The sequence below is a fragment of the Melopsittacus undulatus genome, chromosome 1 (assembly GCF_012275295.1).
Source record: "Melopsittacus undulatus isolate bMelUnd1 chromosome 1, bMelUnd1.mat.Z, whole genome shotgun sequence".
In the NCBI taxonomy this organism is placed as follows: Eukaryota; Metazoa; Chordata; class Aves; order Psittaciformes; family Psittaculidae; genus Melopsittacus; species Melopsittacus undulatus.
In genome coordinates, this window is record NC_047527.1 from 142,414,124 (window position 1) to 142,433,285 (window position 19,162).

Here is a 19,162-nt window from a genome sequence, read left to right on the forward strand (position 1 = left end):
GCATTTTCTGCTGTGCTCATGCTGCGAGAAGTCTGGAAGTAAAAGAGCTCTTGCTGATGGACCAAACCCTAACAGGTCGCCTGTAATGAGAGAGAGCTTCCAAGCACATGTGGAAAAGTGTGTGAGCCAGCTAGCCAGTGCACATGGCAGAGCATATGCCAAGTCACGGCAAAATGCAGGCAGAAGCATGACAGAAAGCTCACCTGCTTCCCTTCTCTCCCTTACTTGTATGCTCAACTCCACCCTGAGCTTGTCCCCAATGGATGTTCTACCTCTGATAGCAACAGAAGCATAACCTGAATACTTGCATTGACCTGAGCTCTACCTTATGGCAGGTAAGATGCCTGATTTCTGAAGTCACCTGTTCTTCAACAGCAGAGATTAAGCCCCACTATGTTTAAGCTTTGAAGCCATTCCCTCCCCTGTGACAGTCCCATTACCCTTTCCCACCAGGAGGGCTACTCACGTGGCCATGCTGATCCAGCTCATTGTTGGTGAGCTTGACTTTCTCGAAGGACACCATTTGCTTCAGCAGTTGCTCTCCTGTGAACGGGGAGTCAGGGTGCACGTACAACCTGGAAACCACAGGGGACATGAAAACTCTCACCTCTTGGCTTGCCCATGGGCACCACCTCATAAGCAGCCCATACTATCTTGCTTTCAGGATACCCAGTGGTTTCACAGATGCTTATATCCGGAGAGCTTAGGGTAATGCAGAGCTGCTACACAAACAAGATTCAATCTCCCCCTAGTTAGTAAGTGCTTGAAAAACAACTGTTCATGAAAGGCAGCGAAGCAGATGCCTCAAGTTGTTTTAATTCACTGCAACATAATGAAGAATCCCCTGTCCAAGTGCTTGATTGCTCTCTAACTGTACCTATTATTTTATCTAGTTATCTAAAATGGAGACATTAACTAACATTCGCTGTTGTGTCTTTTCCCAAATGAAAAATTGATCATGTCCTTCCCTACAGCTGTACTAACAAGCACTTAAAATAACAATGACTACAGCTCCAAGAGAAAAAACATGGTGTCATTAGAGAGATAATGGGGGAATGTAGATAAAAATGCATTTTTCTTTATATGTAACATTAAGCCGTGATAATGATTTTAACCTGCACTCGATCACACATTAGCTGTGGTGACGTCTGTTTATAAGAGGTTGGAGGCTGCAGTCCAGCACAGTGGTCTGACATGAAAAATTAATTGCAGCTCTGTAATTAACAATCCACCATTTTGGAAATTAAGCAGAAGAGAAGGAAGCACAGAAGACATGTAGATATAACGCTATAGACATCATGACCAGACTAATTACCAGTGCCAGGCTGTTTATAAAGAATTATTTTATAGGAATTAATGTATTGCAGAAAATTATTCAACTCCAGTGTTCTTTTATGACACTGAATTAGAAGCTGAACAACACCTTTAGCTAGTGCAGACCAGACCTGTCCTACTTCTGTCGGTGTTGCTTATCACTCAGCGAGGGCCTGACTCTTGTTTTGGGTGATGTCTTTGGCCACAGGCATGGATTTCTTCCATTAGGTGGGTGTAGCAGCACCGAGACGCCGTGTTAGAAAGATAAACATTTTTTTACTGTTGTTGAGCTACAATTCTGGTTTAGGCAAAAGGAGAATGGAAAAACCACTAAATGATGGGGCGTAACCCTCTGATAGACGGCGCTGATCCCTAATCAAGGACTGCCTGTCCTAAAGGCTCCAGGGAGCACAGCTCTATTGCTCAAAGAGGAAGGAGATTTGATCCTGCACTCTCAGTTTTTGCCAGCAGAATCCCCAGGACACAGTGAAACTGAAGTTTACCAGCACAGCTCACTTCAGATATGCAGGATGTTTTCCTTACATTGATCCAAAGCACAGCTTGGCTGGTAGAGCTGTGTCCGCAGGAGGGATGCTGAGCCTGGGTTCCTGTTGCAATAAAATATTCCTAGCATACACTGCTATCGACTCTGCTGATTGCACTGCAAAGCTCATGAAAAATTATGGCATATTTGAAAACCCAAGACCTGGAATCCTGTTCTGTCAAAAGAATTTTACCTCTCATGAAAAATAACTTTGCCTTCCTGTAAGAAAACCCTATGAAAATCTCAGTCTTTGGAGGCAGGAATTCAAGAAGGCAAAAGAGAGAGGGTCCCAAACATGCCCTGCAACTTTTCAGGCAGTGTTAAGGTACAAGTTTTGTTCAGACTGACTCCTAATTTTGAAAGACTGGATAGCTAATAATGTTTATTGTGACCACAGAGTGTCAGGCTCAGCAAGGTTTGGCTAATTGAGACCAAAAAGCCAAACTATTTCAGCTATGTGCTGGGGAATGAATAAAGATCTTGGCGTGTCTAAAAGCTGAGCACAATTGTTTCACACCAGAGGCAGTTGATGCTTGGCAGTGCTTTCAAACAGCCAAGTGCCTGGATGTTAGCAGAGCACCAACGGGAAAGCCACTGAAAGATAGGTTGCATAAATGTGTTAACAGACCTTTCTTTGCTTTATGGACTTGCTACAAGCCACTGCAACACGGGGTTCCACCTGGTGAACTACACCTATCCATGCACTTCAACAACATGAGCTTGTACACCTTGGAGAAGAGGATTGAAAACTAGGAGTATATCCCTTTGAAGTAAAATTCATCAACAGGACTATGAGTGTGTACAAGCAAATGGACTAGGGAGATAAATGTGCACATTCCAGTGCAGCACACAAGGCTCACCCAGCAGCTCACGCAGGCTCTGCTGCCTAAGGCTGGCCAGATGCAAGGGGCTGCTCATTTCAATTCACAAAGGCTTCAGGGGCCATATTTGGATGTGAATTTGCTCCACAGCATATAATGTGTCATGATATAGTTTGGGTACTGCTTCCTTCTGGTGTATTTGGAATGCAACACTGCTCTCCTGTTTAGCTTAACAGTTGGTCTGGTCCTGCGCGCCCCATGCATGCTACTTTTAATGACTTTAATGTCTCAAATGTTATATCTTTTAAAGTTTTCCTTCCTAAAGGTCTCTAAGCATGTAAATACCATAACTTCATTAAAAATATTATCATAGCCAAATACAGTAAAAAAACAAACCAACAAAGACTTCTGAGTGAAGGAAAGGAGGTGAAAAAGAACAAATAAAGGCACATGCTGAAATGTATGAAACTGATGTTTCACACAGTCTTAGCAATTTAGAAGAACAAAGTATCAGATAGGTGTTCTATCCCTAATAGCACTTTCAGAGATTTACAAAAGACTCTCCAAAAAGTATTTTATTCAAGTGTTTGTTGCAACATAAGCTTGTCTTAAACATTGACAGCAGGAAGACAGGGATAAAACTGGTTTAAATAGAAAGTTCCCTGAAGGGCTAATCTTTCAAACAGAATCACAGATTACTTATTAATTTAAGGGGGGGGGGGGGAGAAGCTGTTTTAGCGTTGAAAGTTATTTTTATAATGCAAAGATCAAAACACCTAACGGGTTGGATCCTGCAAAGTCTTACATGCACGCACAATGTGACTCCTTAATAATTCCCCTGATGCCTTTGTGCCTGTGCACATGAAGGCAGGGATGAGCAGGGGGAGTTTGCACCTTGGTACCAGGCGCTAAGTACATGGATCTCCCTCACTAGCACTCAAGTAAGAAGAGCTAAAACTGTGTGTTCTGAGGACAAGAAATCTTAACTTCATTAAGGGCTTCTGTTACTGGAGCAGGACCAAACCTGTTTCAAGGTGGGAGGGGTACGACTTTTAATCTGTTCAAGCAACTCAGAGTTCTCCCACCTCAAAAGATGCATTAATAGAAAAAGCACAAGTAATGCAAATGTCTGAACCTCTTAACACCCTTTTTCTCACCGAACAGAAGCATAAGGAGGAGAAAGTGTGTAACTGTCTATGTAAGTACCCTTCATACAAGGAAAAAAGCAATCTGTGCCTGTGCTGTGATCAATGGTCTTTTTGGCTAAGCATCCTGAAAAGGAAACAGGAAGGGGATGCATTTACACATGGGGCAAAACAGCCTGAAAATGAAGCAGCACAGGTACACATTTGCACACAGGGGCACTAATCCATTGGGGACCTTAAAGAGCTACCACAGTATTATAATAAATATTTAACTGCAAGAAGGTTTGACCCTGGTTCTGAAACACTCAATAGGGCAGTTGCTACTTATTCCAAGGATCGGTGTCTTATATTCTTGCACATCCTTATTGAACTAGTCTATGCCAAATACAGTGTGAATTAGCAATCTATTTAAAGGTATCCCAGAAAGCACATGAACAGAAAACTAAGAAGGGGAGGATTCTGCCTTAAAAACTATTTCTGTCCTTCTTTCATTTTAACTTTTGATGCTGACTCCTTTGGAGCAGGACCCGTATTTTTTTCCTTGGGGTTTTGATCAGTGCCTATTACAATACGTCAAATGAAGCCCTCAGACGTTAACCGCATTGCAAGAAGGAGTTTTTGGCCATGAAAACAAAGCCAGCATAACTTCTAGGTTGCTGTCTTTAATCACAGCTTCTCTGCAAGCACTTTTTGTTTGCTTCCCTGAGCTGCCTTCCAGAGATGAGCAGTCAGCAAGAATCCAGCTGAACTATTTATATGAGGGAAGCATGCAGGATTCGGTCCCTATACTCACAGACACCAAAAAATCCACTTCCATTTCTTGTGTTTCACTTCTAATTTCTGCCTCTGTAATAAGCAAGTTCTTAACCCCGGGCTAAGCCACCTGGAGCAGATCCGTGTGTCTGCACTGAGCCCTCCACAGAAAGGTTCTTTGAAGCCAGAGAGGCATCCAGGTTATTTCCATATCTCCGGCTCTGACTCAGCAAAGCCGTTGGACATGTGCTTCAGCCTTACGGGACTTGGGGGCTTAAGTAGGTACTGAAGTGCTGGGCTGAATACGATGAAGTGTGGGTCTCTGAAATGCCCTCCCACAACACAGCCTAGTGCTGCAGCCTCAGTTTCCCCATGCTCAGAAGGGTCAGTCATTCATTACAGTAACAGAATTCTTATAGGAATTGTCTGCAGCATTTTGTTTCTATATCGAAAAGGGGGAGCATTTAATTGATTTTTTTCCCCATAGTTTCCAAAAAAGAGTCAGGATTCCTTAACAAAATAAATAAATAATAAACCCCTGTGCTGCAGAACCGATCCACACTTTGCTGCCTAAGAGACAACTAAAATCAAGAATAAAAGTATAGTTTAGCAAATGTTGAATGTGTTATCAAGAAATAAGCAATAAATATTCAAGCATAAACAGCACTGAACTGCAATGCAGTATTTCAACTTGGACTTGAATGGTGGTGCTTGGATTGTTTTATATTATGTAGTCAAACACTGGGGGGCAAAGGTGTGCGGGGGGGAAACCCAAGAGAGAAATCGATATATATTAATTTTTTTAAGCTTTCTTATCTGAATTGAGGCAAACTTCATTTATATATACATACATAATATATATATATATATATGTACACACGCACATATATATATACACACACACAAAATAAAAAAGCCTTTAGCCAAGTCCTGCATGCGTTGGAGCATTCAATATAAACTAAACCTCAAGCAGAGATATGAGGCCCGATTCTTCATCACAGAAATTGATCAGTGTTTTGCAATCAATGCTGTTGAGCACTGACTCAAAATCTCAGAGCGCTGTTTGCAAACAGTGCGAAAAGATAAACATAGGGTATTCTTGAAGAAAATAATAATAACAATAAAGAAAAGCAAGGAAAATAAAAGGAATCCCAGCAATAAAATCTACAAACCTTGCAGGGAGCGGAGGGTCAGCTTTTCCAGCCACTAGCCAGGAAGACCTGTGGTAGGCATATCTATATCTTTTATTGTCCACGGGAACTATATCCATTAACACAATGTACTTGGCTTCAGGATCCACTCCCGAGAAGGAAACCCTGATCGTAGGGAACATCCTCCTGAAATAAAGGCAAATCAGAAAATAAATGGATGATGGAGAAGAAAAATAAAAGAGCTTCTGAAAGTAAGAATTCTATTTAAACCGCCTGGGAAAAAAAAATAAAGCGTCTATTGTTTGTGCTTCAGCATAATAGAAATTAAATCCCGTGTGTACCTCTCATATGGACAGGGAAAAAAAAAAAAAAAAAAAAAAAAACAAACCAAACCCCAAAACACCTTGAAATCAGAACGATTTTTTTGGAAGCAAAAATATGGGAAAAAAAAATAAAGAGGAAAAATGTACCTTTTGCGTGTTAGTTTAAAATACAGAACGATTCCAGAAAATATTTGTACCGAAGGTACATAAGTCCTTAGAAAGGTGGGGTTTTTTTAATGAGATCCACACGGTGTTAGGGAAATAGTGCAGAAATCATTACTGTTCAGCGTCTCCCGAAGTTTAGTTGCGCGTTTACGATTATTTCCGAGAGGAATTTTCAAAACCTAAAAAACTTCCTTTACTTCCTTTTCGACAAAACGCGATCTTAAACTATGAGATTGTGGGGTCGACCCGAAACAGTCCGATAACTTTTAAAGCAGTTTCAATTTTTCAACTTCAAATTGCAGGTTTTGTATGTGCTTTAAAAATATTTAACACACACGCTGGTAAAAAACACAGTCGTCGGGGAATTGCTTTAATAACGAGTAACTCTGCGGGTTACAAAGCCAGACAAGCCACTCGGCTCTTCCGGACTGCGATGGACTCATCCAAAAGGCTTTACAGAAGAAACAGAGGAAGAAGCCTGGGATTCTCTTGCAACGGAGAGAAAACCAAAGCAAACCAAGCCCTGACCGAGTTTGTTCCTCACGACACCGCGTTTCCCCGTGTCTGTACCAACCCTTAGCCCATCCGTGCTGCTCTCCCAAAACAAGAACTGAGGGGAGGGCGGGTGTGTTTAGTTTCTCTTCATTTCCCTCTGCCCAAAGGGACTCTACGGAGGCTGCCCGCAGGGATGTCGGGGCTGCCCAGCCTTACCTCCCGGACTTGGTGATGATCATCTCGGTACCCAGTTCGTGAAACTTGTCCCAGAGTTCTTTGGTTTCCAGGCTGCAGGAGATTTTGGCCATCTCCTCGCTGGGGATGATAGGGGTGGTGGGGATGAGGGGCTCGGTGCACAGGGATGAAGGGCTGGTGCTAAAATCCCCGTGAGGGTCCAGGCTGGATAAGTCACTCAGAGGCTGAGCGCAAGAGGATTTCTCAACGAATTGTTCTGCAGGATTTCGGGGAGAAAAAGAGAAGAGAGACAAGATTCAGTCAAGAAGGGGGTAGGGACCTCTGAGAGAAACTGTGTAAAAATATAATTAAATCAAAAGGCGTTTCTGGTTCAGCTGCCCCTCTGACCCCGCACAGCCGCGCTGTTTCCAAGGCGCCTGCTCATCATTTGAGGGTAGAGCTGGTGATTTTCGGATATGAGCTTTGAGAAATGCCCGGGGAGCGGCTCAGCCCCCGCCGCATCCCGCCTGGCTGCTGCCGGCTGCGCGGACGCGGAGGGTCAGGATGGGATCCCCTCGTTGCCAGCCGAGGATTTCCATGGAAAAGTCGCTAATTCTCATTCAAACGGGAGCGCTCGGCTCCGAGGGTCTTCGTTGGCGGCTGCTCCTCAGTTGAGCCGCTGTCGGAGACCGTAACTCGGAAGGAGCCTTAGCGCGGCCGCGCTTCCTCCACAGAGAAGCGAGCTCCTAAAGCTAACTCACCCGCCCGGAAAGCCCGCTTTGCCCTTGCCTCTCAGCCGGATTGCTGAGGCTCAACACACTCCCTTAGGCAAACAGGCTCCGGGGAGGGAAGCTGCGTGCGGCCGCGCACCCTGCGCGGAGGCGCTAGCCCCGCGGGTGCGGAAGCTGCCACCGGCGTTAGCTCCCTCCGGAGCTTCTTCCCTCCCCTCCCCAAGCTCCGGGAGGCTTCAGAGGCTGTGAGGGGCAGGAGAGGAGGGCAGAGGGGTCTGGCCCGTCAGCGGGATGCGGCCGCGGATCAGCAGCCCGACCCCTCCGCCGAGAGATTTCGGCCAAATCTCCGGGCAGTCGTTTCCCTTCGATTCCCAATTCAGTGCCGGGGGAGGAAGAGTTGAAAACATGATTAAAAAGTTAATGGAACGAGCGATTTCAGAGAAAAACGGAAGGTAAATGAAGAAGAGCAGCTACGGTTAACGCAAGACAGTGTGAATATATCAAACGGAAAATGCTACAACATTCCCGGCCTACGTTATCGCCTAGTCTAAAAAGTAAAGTTCACAATGAACCCCTGGACTATGTGAAGCTGTCGAGACCGTTGATGAGGTGGAGCAGGCGCCGAGAGCGCTGCCTTCTCCGAATTCCTATAACATCGAGCGTTATCTTCTTCATTGGCGCCCTGGCAGCTTAACACTTTTTTTTCCTTGTAGCAGTATTTTCCTGCGAACTCTGGGATAGATGCAAGGACCGCAGGAATTTGGGGGCAGGAGGAGAAGAAGCTAATAATGAGCGGTTTTTAAAGCCTTCAAGCATCTGAATCGAGGCGAGCGAATAAAAGCGAATTCGCTTCCCCGAAAATTGTCAGGAATTACTAGAAAAATCCTTCCGGACGCTGTAGAGTAAAACAGCCTGTATGAGCCTACAGCGAGCGGCTGTGGAGCGAGAGGATTTTCAGGTCTATCGTACAAGTTTTACTATCCCTTATAAGCCTGGGCACAATAGCGGAGATTCTCTTGGATGGCTTCAAAAGCATAGTTTGTTTGCAGTAACTATGAAGAAGTTCGCTTGATGGCAACGAAGGGAGATGTAACTACCTCTGGGTGTGTGGGTAGCTCTAAGAATGGCGAAACCGGGTAAGTGACAGGAGTGATTTAAGCTAGAGGAATTTCGGAGCCAGTTTATGCTATAGGAACCCGTTCATGCTATAAACAGCCTCCCCTAAGAAGGGCGGTGAATACACGAAGAGGCTTCTCTGGGTTTCCCCGCAGAGCTTTGACTTCTGCAAAGGGAAACCTGCGGGCAAGGGGGAAACCGGCTGCGGGGCTTTAAGGGGGTGGGAAGATGGACGGAGGTAGAGAAGGGAGCTCCGCGCCCCACGGACACCAGTGGCCGCCCCAGTCCCCACTCACCCAGCGGCTTGATGGTGCTCTCGGAAGACTCCTTGTCCTTGGAGCTGCCACTCGACATGAGGGCTGCGATGGAGAAGGCGTTGGCCCGGGAGGAGAGCTGCGGCTTGGGGGGCGGCGTGTACTCCATGGCCACCCACCGGAGAAGCGGCTGGGCACGGGGCAGGCGGGATGGAGCACAGGGGTCCGCGAAGCCGGGATACCGGGCGGAAGGGAAGCGCTCTGCGCCGAGCGCTGCGCGCTCCCCTGCCTTAACGCGGGGCCGCGGAGATCCTATCGGCCGGCGGCCAATCGGCGGCGGGACACGTCAAGGGCCCCGGCCCGGCCGCGGAGGGGGGAGGAGGAGGGCGGAGGAAGAGGAGGAAAATAAGGAGGAAGAAGAGGAGTAGAGGGCTGTGCCCGCCCGCGGGGAGGGCAGGGGGTGGCCGGCCCCCGCCGCCGCTCCGCCCTCGGGCAACCCAGTCCCGCTGCCCACCGAGGCACCCCCCGGCTGCCCCTCGGGGTGAGCTTCCCTCTCCTAGGAATCCTTTAAGGCGGGGGATGCAGGCCGGGGATGCTCCGAGAAGGTCCCTAGGCTATGCACTTTGTCGACACAAGAATCAGTAGAGAGATGGTTGAGAGGAGGAAGAGTTTGGTTTTGGGTATATTTTCCATTTTTCTTTAAAATTTTGCTTTATTTTATTATATTATATTTTAGTTTAGTTTAATTTATTTTACGCACTCAGGTGTGTGTCGATTTTCTACTTTATCTTCAAACTGTAAAAGACCGCAACTCTTAAAGCAGCTTTTTTCGTCGCTTTCTGCCTTTTGTGACAGAAGGTTCCCTAAGGCTGATCGTACACTTTGTTTTTCCCGCACCTGGAAGCCAAATATTGTCATCCCAAACAGCTCTACTTGCCCCGGCCAGACCCTTGCTGTCCCAGATTGCCCGCTTTTCTGCAACCCCGTTTCACATCGGCTCCATCAATGTAGGTGGTATCGATCAAGTACCTAAGACACAGAGGAAACCCGGGACGGGCTGATGGTGCCAACGAGCAGATTACTCCAAGGCAGTGATATAAGTACGTTGCTCGCTAGGACTCTAGTAAACATATCACGTAAGCATCCTCCGGTTAATAATAAATAAAAAATAGGAATAATTTAACTAAAGTCCTTTAAATAAAAAGAGGACAAAAAATACTTGCTCGCTAAAACGATTCAAGAAGACACTCAAATTTGTTCAGTAAATTTCCAACTTCTAATCCTAGAACCTGAATTTAATACTCAGACTTGTGCCAAGAGACACAAGGACTACCCTCGGCCAGGGATAGATCTGTGCGCCTCCTATTCCTGCTGAACGTAATTGATTAATGAATACAGGGAAACAATTATTTGGGTCACCCCCTTACAGACGGTGAAGGGGGCAATGTGAAACAGTGCCTTATCGCTTTGAAATGAGGGAGAACCAGAGGCGGTTTGCCCTTTTATTAACGGAATTCGCTAATACATAGATTACATAGCATAGAACACATAGAATAGAAATATAGATATTCTATCACAAACAGGGTATTCAGGAGAGCCTGACGCTTTTGGCAGAGGGCTGAGGACTTCAGTGTGGCCCACAGTGAGGTCTGGGGGCTCGGTCCCCCCTAAGGCATGAACAGTGGAGAAACCCAGCCCCCGCTGCAGCGGCCAGGTCAAACCCCGGAGCATCGCCTCTGACCACAGCGAAACCGAGACAGAACGACTGTCCCGACATCAACCCGAGGAAAACAAACAGCTCCGAGAACGCTTTTCCGCTTCACTCCGAGCGACATCCCTTCTTTTTACAGCCCGAGCTGCCCGCTCCTAGGGGGTTTCTGCCCTACGCTTGCTTGGCCCTACCTGGAAAGCAGGGTCCGGCCTGCCTGAGAAGAAAGGCAAGGGAGGGGTGCGAATAGCCTGAGGAATTCTCTTCACCTTTCCGGTAGTCGTGGGGGATGCCTCAGTCCCCTTTGGTCTCCTACCTCCTCTATGTGCCTCGCAAACAAGGATAAAAAGGGCAAGATTCCGTCAAAGAAACAGCGAGATCCTGAAAAAACCCACCCAAACAAACAAACCAAAACCAAACAACCCACCAGAACTCTCCCTTTTCCCCTTGCTTCTCTCCGTCCTCCATCAGCCAGGTGGTAACATACCTGTCCCTGGCAGGGGCTGCCCGCGGCCCGTCGGGGCTCAGGGGAGGGGTGAACATGTCAGTGCTGACCGCTCCTGGCTGGAAAACACCGACGTGCAGGATCGGAACCCTTTCTGCTGTGCCTCGCCGCTGGACTTCCAGCCCCGTGGTCTGGACGTGCGCTGTCTGCAGCCCGGGGACAAGGACCAGGACCTGGTCCTGGCAGGGGCAAGCGGGAAGTGGGGGGAGCGGCTCGGCGGGTGAGCTGAGACAGGGGCAGGGGACTGCTGTCCTGCGAGAGGGACCGGCCTTAGGATCTTGCGGGTCCATCCTCGTACCTCGGAAATCGAAAACCCGGGGTGGACGGAAAGCAGGAGCTTTATTATTTTATTTTATTTTATTTTATTTTATTTTATTTTATTTTATTTTATTTTATTTTATTTTATTTTAATAATTTCATTTTGTACGGGGTCCGTAACCATAAGATATCTCTTCTTTACTCATCGGAGCCACGCAATTTTTCTCTCTATCCCATGAGAATCTTTTATTTTCTTAGTTTCCCTCTCGCTCCGCCTCCGATAAGCAAAAGAGCCATGTCTAGACATTCAGAGCACCCCTTCCCCAGCCCCACAGGCAATGAACGGGGCTCGGCTCCGGCAGCCTAATCCTCGGTGCGGCTCCGTCTCCTGCCGCCCGCGGACCCCGGGTGGGAAAGGGAAGAGAGGCCGGCTGCTCTGGGCCGTCACTCCGGGGATGGAGGGCTCTTGATCCCCCGATGATCTTGATCCCCCGATGATCTTGATCCCCCTCTGCTTTCTCATTAATTAACGTAATTAATAAACCCCTGAGCGCCCTTCCCTGGGGATGGAGCCGCAGCAGAAGGTCCCCGCCGAGACGGTGCCGGAGTGGCTGTCACCGCTGCATCGAGTCGCGCTCCCGAGAGCAGAGTTACAAGCCCTGCTGGCCCCGAGCAGGGCGTTTGCCTTGAATGAACCCGTTCTGATAAAATCATTATTTCTTTATCCGTATATAAAGAACACATCATCCACACCGCAGTTTGTTTTCTGTCTAGCAAACCCGTATGTTTGTCTCTGGTGTCCATCTGGTAGGGCAGACCCATATCACTAGGCTTAATTCTGCTTTCAAAATACCGTTTTTTTCCACTCTCATTTGCGTTAAAAGCTCCTCGCTGTCCAAAAAGCAGCGTGCGGTGCACCGCTGAGGAGAAGTGCCGCACGCCCCTTTGCGCTCGTTCCTTTACCAGCTTTAATCAGGATTAAATCTCGGTTTCACTGTCAGGTTTCGAACAGGGAGCTTCCCTTTCTGAAACGTCTCTCTGCCCTCTGACAAGCAACGGAAAAATCCTAATCCCGTGAAAACTATGGATGCCGCTTCCTCCCGGCCCAAACGACGGCAGGAAGGAGAAAAGAGGGACAGAAACCTGCTGAAACCCGCCTGGAAGCTTGCCCTCCCGCCGATGATTTCAGGTGAGCCTTTTCTTGGGTGACAGGAGCTCACACCGTGCTCCCTTTTGCGCGGCCGCGCAGCGCTTCTGCGTGCCGAAGGAAAAAAAAAGGGGCGCAGACCGCGCGAGGACCATGCGTGGATTTTAAGCCAGTTCCGCGTAGTGATGGAGGGGCCACAGCTCTTTTATATATATAGAAATACATATCCATATCTATATCTATATGCGTTTTCCCTCTTCCTCCTCATCTCCGCTCTGGAGCCATAACCTATGCAGAGGGCGAGACCCCCCACGGTTTAATTAGGAGACCGAGGGTAAGGATGCCGCTGCCTGCCCCTCACCGTCGTCTTCCTGCCTTGACTGCTCCTGGCCCAGGGCTACCAGGAGCCGGTGCGGGACAGCCTGCGGGGCTGTTTTTGCCTTGACTACATTCCCACCTCGGGAGGGGAGGAGTTAAACCTTTTTTTTTTTTTGCTTCTTTTTCTGTCTTTCTTTATATTTTTAATCCTTCCCAGTAGCTGAAACCCGCTTGTCCGAAAGAATCGGGTTTATTCCCTCTGTCAGGGTCTCCAGAGCGCCCGTTCATGTCTTGCGAGCACATCGCGACTTTGCAAAGCGAAGCCCACAGGGCTCCCCTGCTCCGGCTCTGCTCATTGCAACCCTACACGATTATCAGCTCTGCTTTCAGGTTCTTTTTTCCTTTCCACTCCTCTGCTGCACATAATCCCATAGCTCTCTCCGCCGGGTTCACCCTCCCTTTGATCCCCTGTTTCGGAGCAAGCCCCGTTCCCAGAGCTATTCCTGCGGCGGGGTAGCTCCATCCTCCTTCCCACCCTCTTCCCGTAGGAAAAGGAGAAGCCCAGGTATCCCAGATCCAATTTCCCGACAAAACCATCTCAATGTCACCTACACCGAGAAGGCGGCTTATTGGGGCAAAAAAGCGAGGCGTTTTAAACCCATTAGGCATCTCCCAGATGCAAATCCAATGGTGGGAAGAGAAAGGCTCTATTAAGACCCGAGGGCTGGCAATTAGATTATAGTCCAATTGCCAGTGGATAATGTGCTAAAAGCTTTCCCACTTAGTGTAACTCCTCGCTGAAAATTATTCGCACTTTGCAGGCTGCTGCACTCCTGAACGGAAGACGTCTTTGTCCATAGAGAGCACAAACAGGAATAGCTCAACATGGACACACGGACAGAAAGAGACAGGCTCGGGAGGTCTCACAGCCAGAAGCATCATTAAACACATCCATCCTGATCCAAAGCCATATAGCAGATCTGCTCCTGGTGCAAGTACACACGGTACAAGAGTGTGAGTATCGATGGATCCATGGGTGCACCAACACCTATTCCAAAGGGCAATACCGTACATACACACATCCTCATGTCAGCTGGACATGATTTGACATTAACACCCCTTCCATGTGCAGAAAATCCGCTGTATTTTCCGTATAAACCTGAAGTTCACACTTAATGGGAGTAATGACATTTTTAGTTTAAAAAATTCCCGTTTTGGTTATTCTGCACGTTTTATTTTACTCGTTTAAACCCATCACTAAAAGCTGATGAACTTTCCCCTAAGGATTTGTACTCCTAACACTCTCCAGCTATAATCTGAAGCACTACCAAGATCAGTGCAAGACTCCAGATGTGATCATTTCCTTCAAATACTGCAAAATCGCTTTATGTTTGAGGATTCCCCACTCAGAAAGCTGCCTCCATGAAGTGAGAGACTTTTGCCCCCTTCCCCATCACATTCACCAGAAGTCATGAGCCTTTTCATTTTATAAGATTTTGGGATTATTATTATTTTTTAATTAATTAACACACAGGTTTGTCTTGCTCAACCTTCCCAACATCATTTACATGAAATCCAAAGCAAAATAAGTCATTCCTAACCAGCACACAGAATGGTCAACACCATGCACCTGGTGCCTCCAGTCACCAAGCACCCACTTTGCAATGTGGGATTTAAAATAACAGCCAGTGGTGATTTTTAACGTTCTGGTTTTATACATCTATTATGCGCTCATTTTCAAACTGAGGTCCTTAAGAGCCCTTCCACCTGTTTTGTAGAGGTAGAGGCAATATGCATTGAATTAACTGGCAGAACTAAGCAGAAAGGCTGGCGTGTTGGATGGATGAAGAAAGGCAGAAAATCTCCTTCATAGATCTTAAAAAAAAAAAAGGAATCAGAGAATATAAAACTTTCTGTTCACATTCCAGCTACTTCATTGGAGGGGACTGTGTGTCAATGGCTGGCAAAAGGAGCTGTTTGCCTGGTTTCTTCACACAAAAAGCACTTTCAACTTCATTACACACAAAGCATTTCAGAACGCTCTTCCAAATTTTGTAAAGCATAAAATGTGACTTGCTTACTTAACGGATGGGAATATTATTCAACACGAAAATGATGCATGTGTAGGGATACGTATCTATCCACATAGCCCTGCAGTAACACACACTTAAAGTTGCCCAGTGGTGCTTTTCTTAGTTGCCTTCCATAAATCAACACAAGCAACTTGCAGTCTGTCACAGCAAAAGATCTACTGTTAGCCTAAACCACTGCTTCGGACCAAAGGCTTAGTGGAAAAGAAGATTTCTGTATTTCAGTGCTCACTTTAAACCTGGACTTCCAACTTGAAGATGGCAGTCAAAATGCAGTTCCTGGCAGACTGCACATTGCAATGGCTCCTTCTCCTTTCATCAGGTATAGAGGTCCTTCCAAAGTTTTGAGCTTGCAGTTTCCAGGAGAGCTGTCCCTGCAATCATTTGTTGGTTGAAGCAAATCTCTGGCTACAGAGTGGGATTGTGCAGTGGGACTGCTTAGCAAATGTACCTGAGCTCCTGAAACAATATTGTATTATTTTATTGTGTCTCTGTGGTTGATCTTTTGAGTGAATCTGTTTTAATTTAACTTTCTTTCATGTCTTCTTGACTTTTTCTATGTCTCATATATAATTTTTAAAAGTACTTAATAAATCAGAACCTTTGAGCTTTATCGCACAATTAGAATTTAAATAGGTGATTTGTTTGCTGTTTAAACGTTTTAAAATTGCATATTTAAAAGATGTTACTAAACAATAAGTTGCCCATTTAAAGTATTTAGAACAAATCCAGCTACATAGAAACATCTCAAGAAGCTTTTTTTTTGGTTAAAAGTATAATGAACTTTTACACAGCACTCAGTCTGAAGATGATCACATGTGCATTATGAGAAAGAGCAATTCTTTCCCCCTCAAATTGTGCAGGCCTTGGATTAGTAGGAGAATTTCAGAGTTGCCTGTAATGGCAATATGAAAATAGGGATAGCGGGAAGCGTGGGGAAGGATGGAAACCTCAAGGACTAAGAAAAAATGTTTACTGGCAAATGCTAAAACTTTTTTGGTTTTTTTTGTAATTTCATGTTAAATAGAAGAGTCTCTGGTTTTGGGTCTCCAGTTTGAGATGTCCTGGGTGTTACTTACTTCATCTAGATTTATAGTTCCTTGACACTTCTTTTGTTGTGTCCAGTGTTTTGTCCCAAAATATCCAAAGCTAAGAACCTAGAATTAGAGACTGCCTTTGAAACTGCTGACCTCTGCATATTTTCCCTCTGTGAGCATACAGCAGTAGGAATACGCCCAAAGACAACGAGTTTTGCTCTGCGGGCCGAGGGTAGAAAGAATTAAAGAAAGACTATCAGCCGTTTTCCAAAAGCTTCAGTAGCGGATGCTGTTCCACTTTTGCTCAGTGATGCATCTATGTTTTGTATCCAACATCACAAGGAAAATGGTATTTTGAAAAAGAACAGAAAATAAAAAGCTAGTAAATAAGGAGATATAAGGTGAATGGAGAACAAAGATTTCACTTCTGGCCTGGTGAACTCGCAAAGTGAAAAGAAGCGTTGTGATTTACAACTCTCCCAGATCATACAGAGTAGCCTGTGATAAAGCGTTGTTATATGGTCTGGAAGCAGCACTGCTGTCACCAAGAAACTGCTCTAGCAGCTTTCTGCTGTCTGAATCCTTACCAGCCACGACTGCAGAAACCTAATGCTCACAGATAGGGTCATGCTGCCGGGCCCGTCAGGCACCACAGACAAGGCTGCCAGATACTTCTGGCTTATTTCCACACTGTAAGGACGGAGGGAGAGGCATTCCCACACTGTGGTGTGGTGAAAGGCATTGCTTTTGCTTATTTTAACAGTATGGAGGACAGGATTGCGGGTGTTCTGGTGTGAAAAGGATTTTTATTTTGTTTTTAAGCTTGCAATTTCCAAAGCATTCAGGATTAGGGCTTGGAAAACACATTTCAGTACCCGTAACATAATAGTGATTTATCTGGCAATGGCTAAGCTTGCAGAGGGAAACTAAGCTTATTTGAAACAACGTGGTCGTAAATAACACGGGGGGAAAGCAGTTCACTAGTCTGAGTAATTCCCAGCATGTGCTTTGCTGGGAGGCTGGCACCGAAAGGGTTTTCATTGCAGCAGCGCGAAGACAAGCGTACGAGCTAAGCGCTTCCTGCCCTCCCCGTGGAAGAAACCAGCTTGCTTCCATTATATATATCAAAGTGAGGAAACCAATCCACCTGGAATTTGTACTGTAAAACATGGATAAAAGCCAAGTAGGTTGCCATAATCTTGCAGGCAATCGGAGGTGAAAATCTGGCCCTTTTAAAGTTAACAGTTCATTTAGAGTGGATCAGAAAAGAACCTGAGCCAACACTTCAGTTAAACCTTACCAAGCCTCTCAGGGAGTTTTTGGCTGGTATTAGAACGTAACTTGTTGACTGTAGTACAGTATTAGTGGTAAGTCTTAAAGCTTTCAGCAATAGCAATTGCAGTAATGAAAATACAAACCAATTAGGCTTCTGGGTGACAGGAATTAACATTTCCCTGTGTCAAACATGAGATTGTAGCAATTTATATTTAATAAAAATTAATATCCAGTTCTTGCTAATGAAGAACATTTATAACCTTGTAGTGCTCAAATTTGTTAATTTCAAATTAACAGATGAGTGTAAAATTAATAAATGAGAACAAATAAAGTCTTGGGATCAAGTGTTCTTGCAGGATACAAAGTTGGACTGGGCTTTATGAGGTACAGGAAATATTTACAGGATTTGCCAAACTTGTGACTGTTGTTAAAGTGAATCACAAATGCAAATGACATACAGCTAACAGAGTATGTCCCATAGAATACAGGACAAGAAGATACTTGTCTTCATGCTGCTGCAATGAAAACTCTTTCAGTGCCATTCTCCCATTGAATAATAGCATATTACCTTGCTGCACATGTTGAGTGAATAACCAATAAATATAAACATAGTTATAGTTTATAAATGCATATAAATCATGCAAATTTAATGCCTTAGGGATAAAAATAATGGGAAGCAAAAAGGTGTGAAAATAGGTCTTTTCCACCAAATAGAGACAATATGTATCCTAAGATTCTTATTTCTCCATAGCAGAGAAATTCCTGTTCCTAGGTTTTTATTCTGTCAATTCTTTGTTACACAAGGATTGCACTACATTTGCAATATCATCTCTTGGTCCAGCACTAGGAAGATAAATGGGAGCTTTTAAGTTTAAAGACTGGTAGGTAGAAACAATTCCTCTTGTGCAAAGCAACCATCAGGGGAGGAAGACCCTTCCCTCTCACTACCACTGCCCCTACCCTTGCATCCAAGGAGGCTGGCAAGGTCTTTGGAGCAGGAGTTGGTTTTTCTGTATGTCTATAGTTGCCCAATACAACTGAACCCCAACATAGTTGATGATCAATATCAAGGGCAGCCCTGAGTCAATGCTAGTAGTTGATTAACTTCCTTGTCTTCACCTCTAGCCACTGCTGAGGTCTAGCCTAAGCCTAGCCCAGTTAAACCAGTGGCTTACTTTGCCTCCATGGCAACTTCTTAAATTTAGGGTTAAATATTTTCTCTTTTTCTCTTGAGAGGTCTTTCTTCAATGAAGGGATTGATGAAAGTCAGCCTGAAGCCATAGACTGTAATTCTATTCTGTTCATTGAGTCATAATAAAAAAAAAATATTTGTCAAATAATAAATATCTTCCACTAATTGAAAGATTTTTTCCATTAATGAAAAATATTATTTAAAACGCATTAGAATCATATATTTAAAGTTAAAAACATATTAACATATTTTCCATTGTTGCTTTATGGCAAGTTAAAGATTTGACCAAGAGCTTAGGTCTCACACAAGTTGAAAAGTCAATGGCATAGCCCCTTTTTATATACTGAAGGCCATATTCATCATTCTTTTACAGAAACTCTTGAGCAAGAACAGAGTACAGAACCCTCTTGTGCGCCTTTCCATTTCAATGGCAGCTGCCAAAGGACAATACAAGAAATAATGTTTTAATACATTATTCTTTCAAGCACCAGGAATACTGTAAGTTCTGGTGCTAAAACAAACCTTGTCTCTTAGGTTCGAAAAACTTGGGTATAAATGATTCTATGGAAAGTGATATTTACCATCCTATGGTGCACAAAATACTGAAACTGTTCTCTGTGATAAGTGTGGATACCCTAAAAAAGGC

The 19,162-nt window shown here is 45.2% G+C and overlaps 1 protein-coding gene across 1 annotated transcript in view; it reads right to left on the reverse strand.

The window, feature by feature from the left end:
• Positions 1-9,155, reverse strand: part of TBX20 (T-box transcription factor 20) — a 34,018-nt gene extending 24,863 nt beyond the window's left edge. Inside the window, exons 1-4 of the mRNA XM_005141662.4 lie at positions 9,029-9,155; positions 6,928-7,162; positions 5,750-5,914; positions 467-575 (exon numbers count right to left, since the gene is read on the reverse strand). Of these exons, the coding sequence (XP_005141719.3) occupies positions 467-575; positions 5,750-5,914; positions 6,928-7,162; positions 9,029-9,155 (636 nt within the window). The remainder of the gene's footprint in view (positions 1-466; positions 576-5,749; positions 5,915-6,927; positions 7,163-9,028) is intronic.
• Between the last annotated feature and the right edge of the window lie 10,007 nt (positions 9,156-19,162).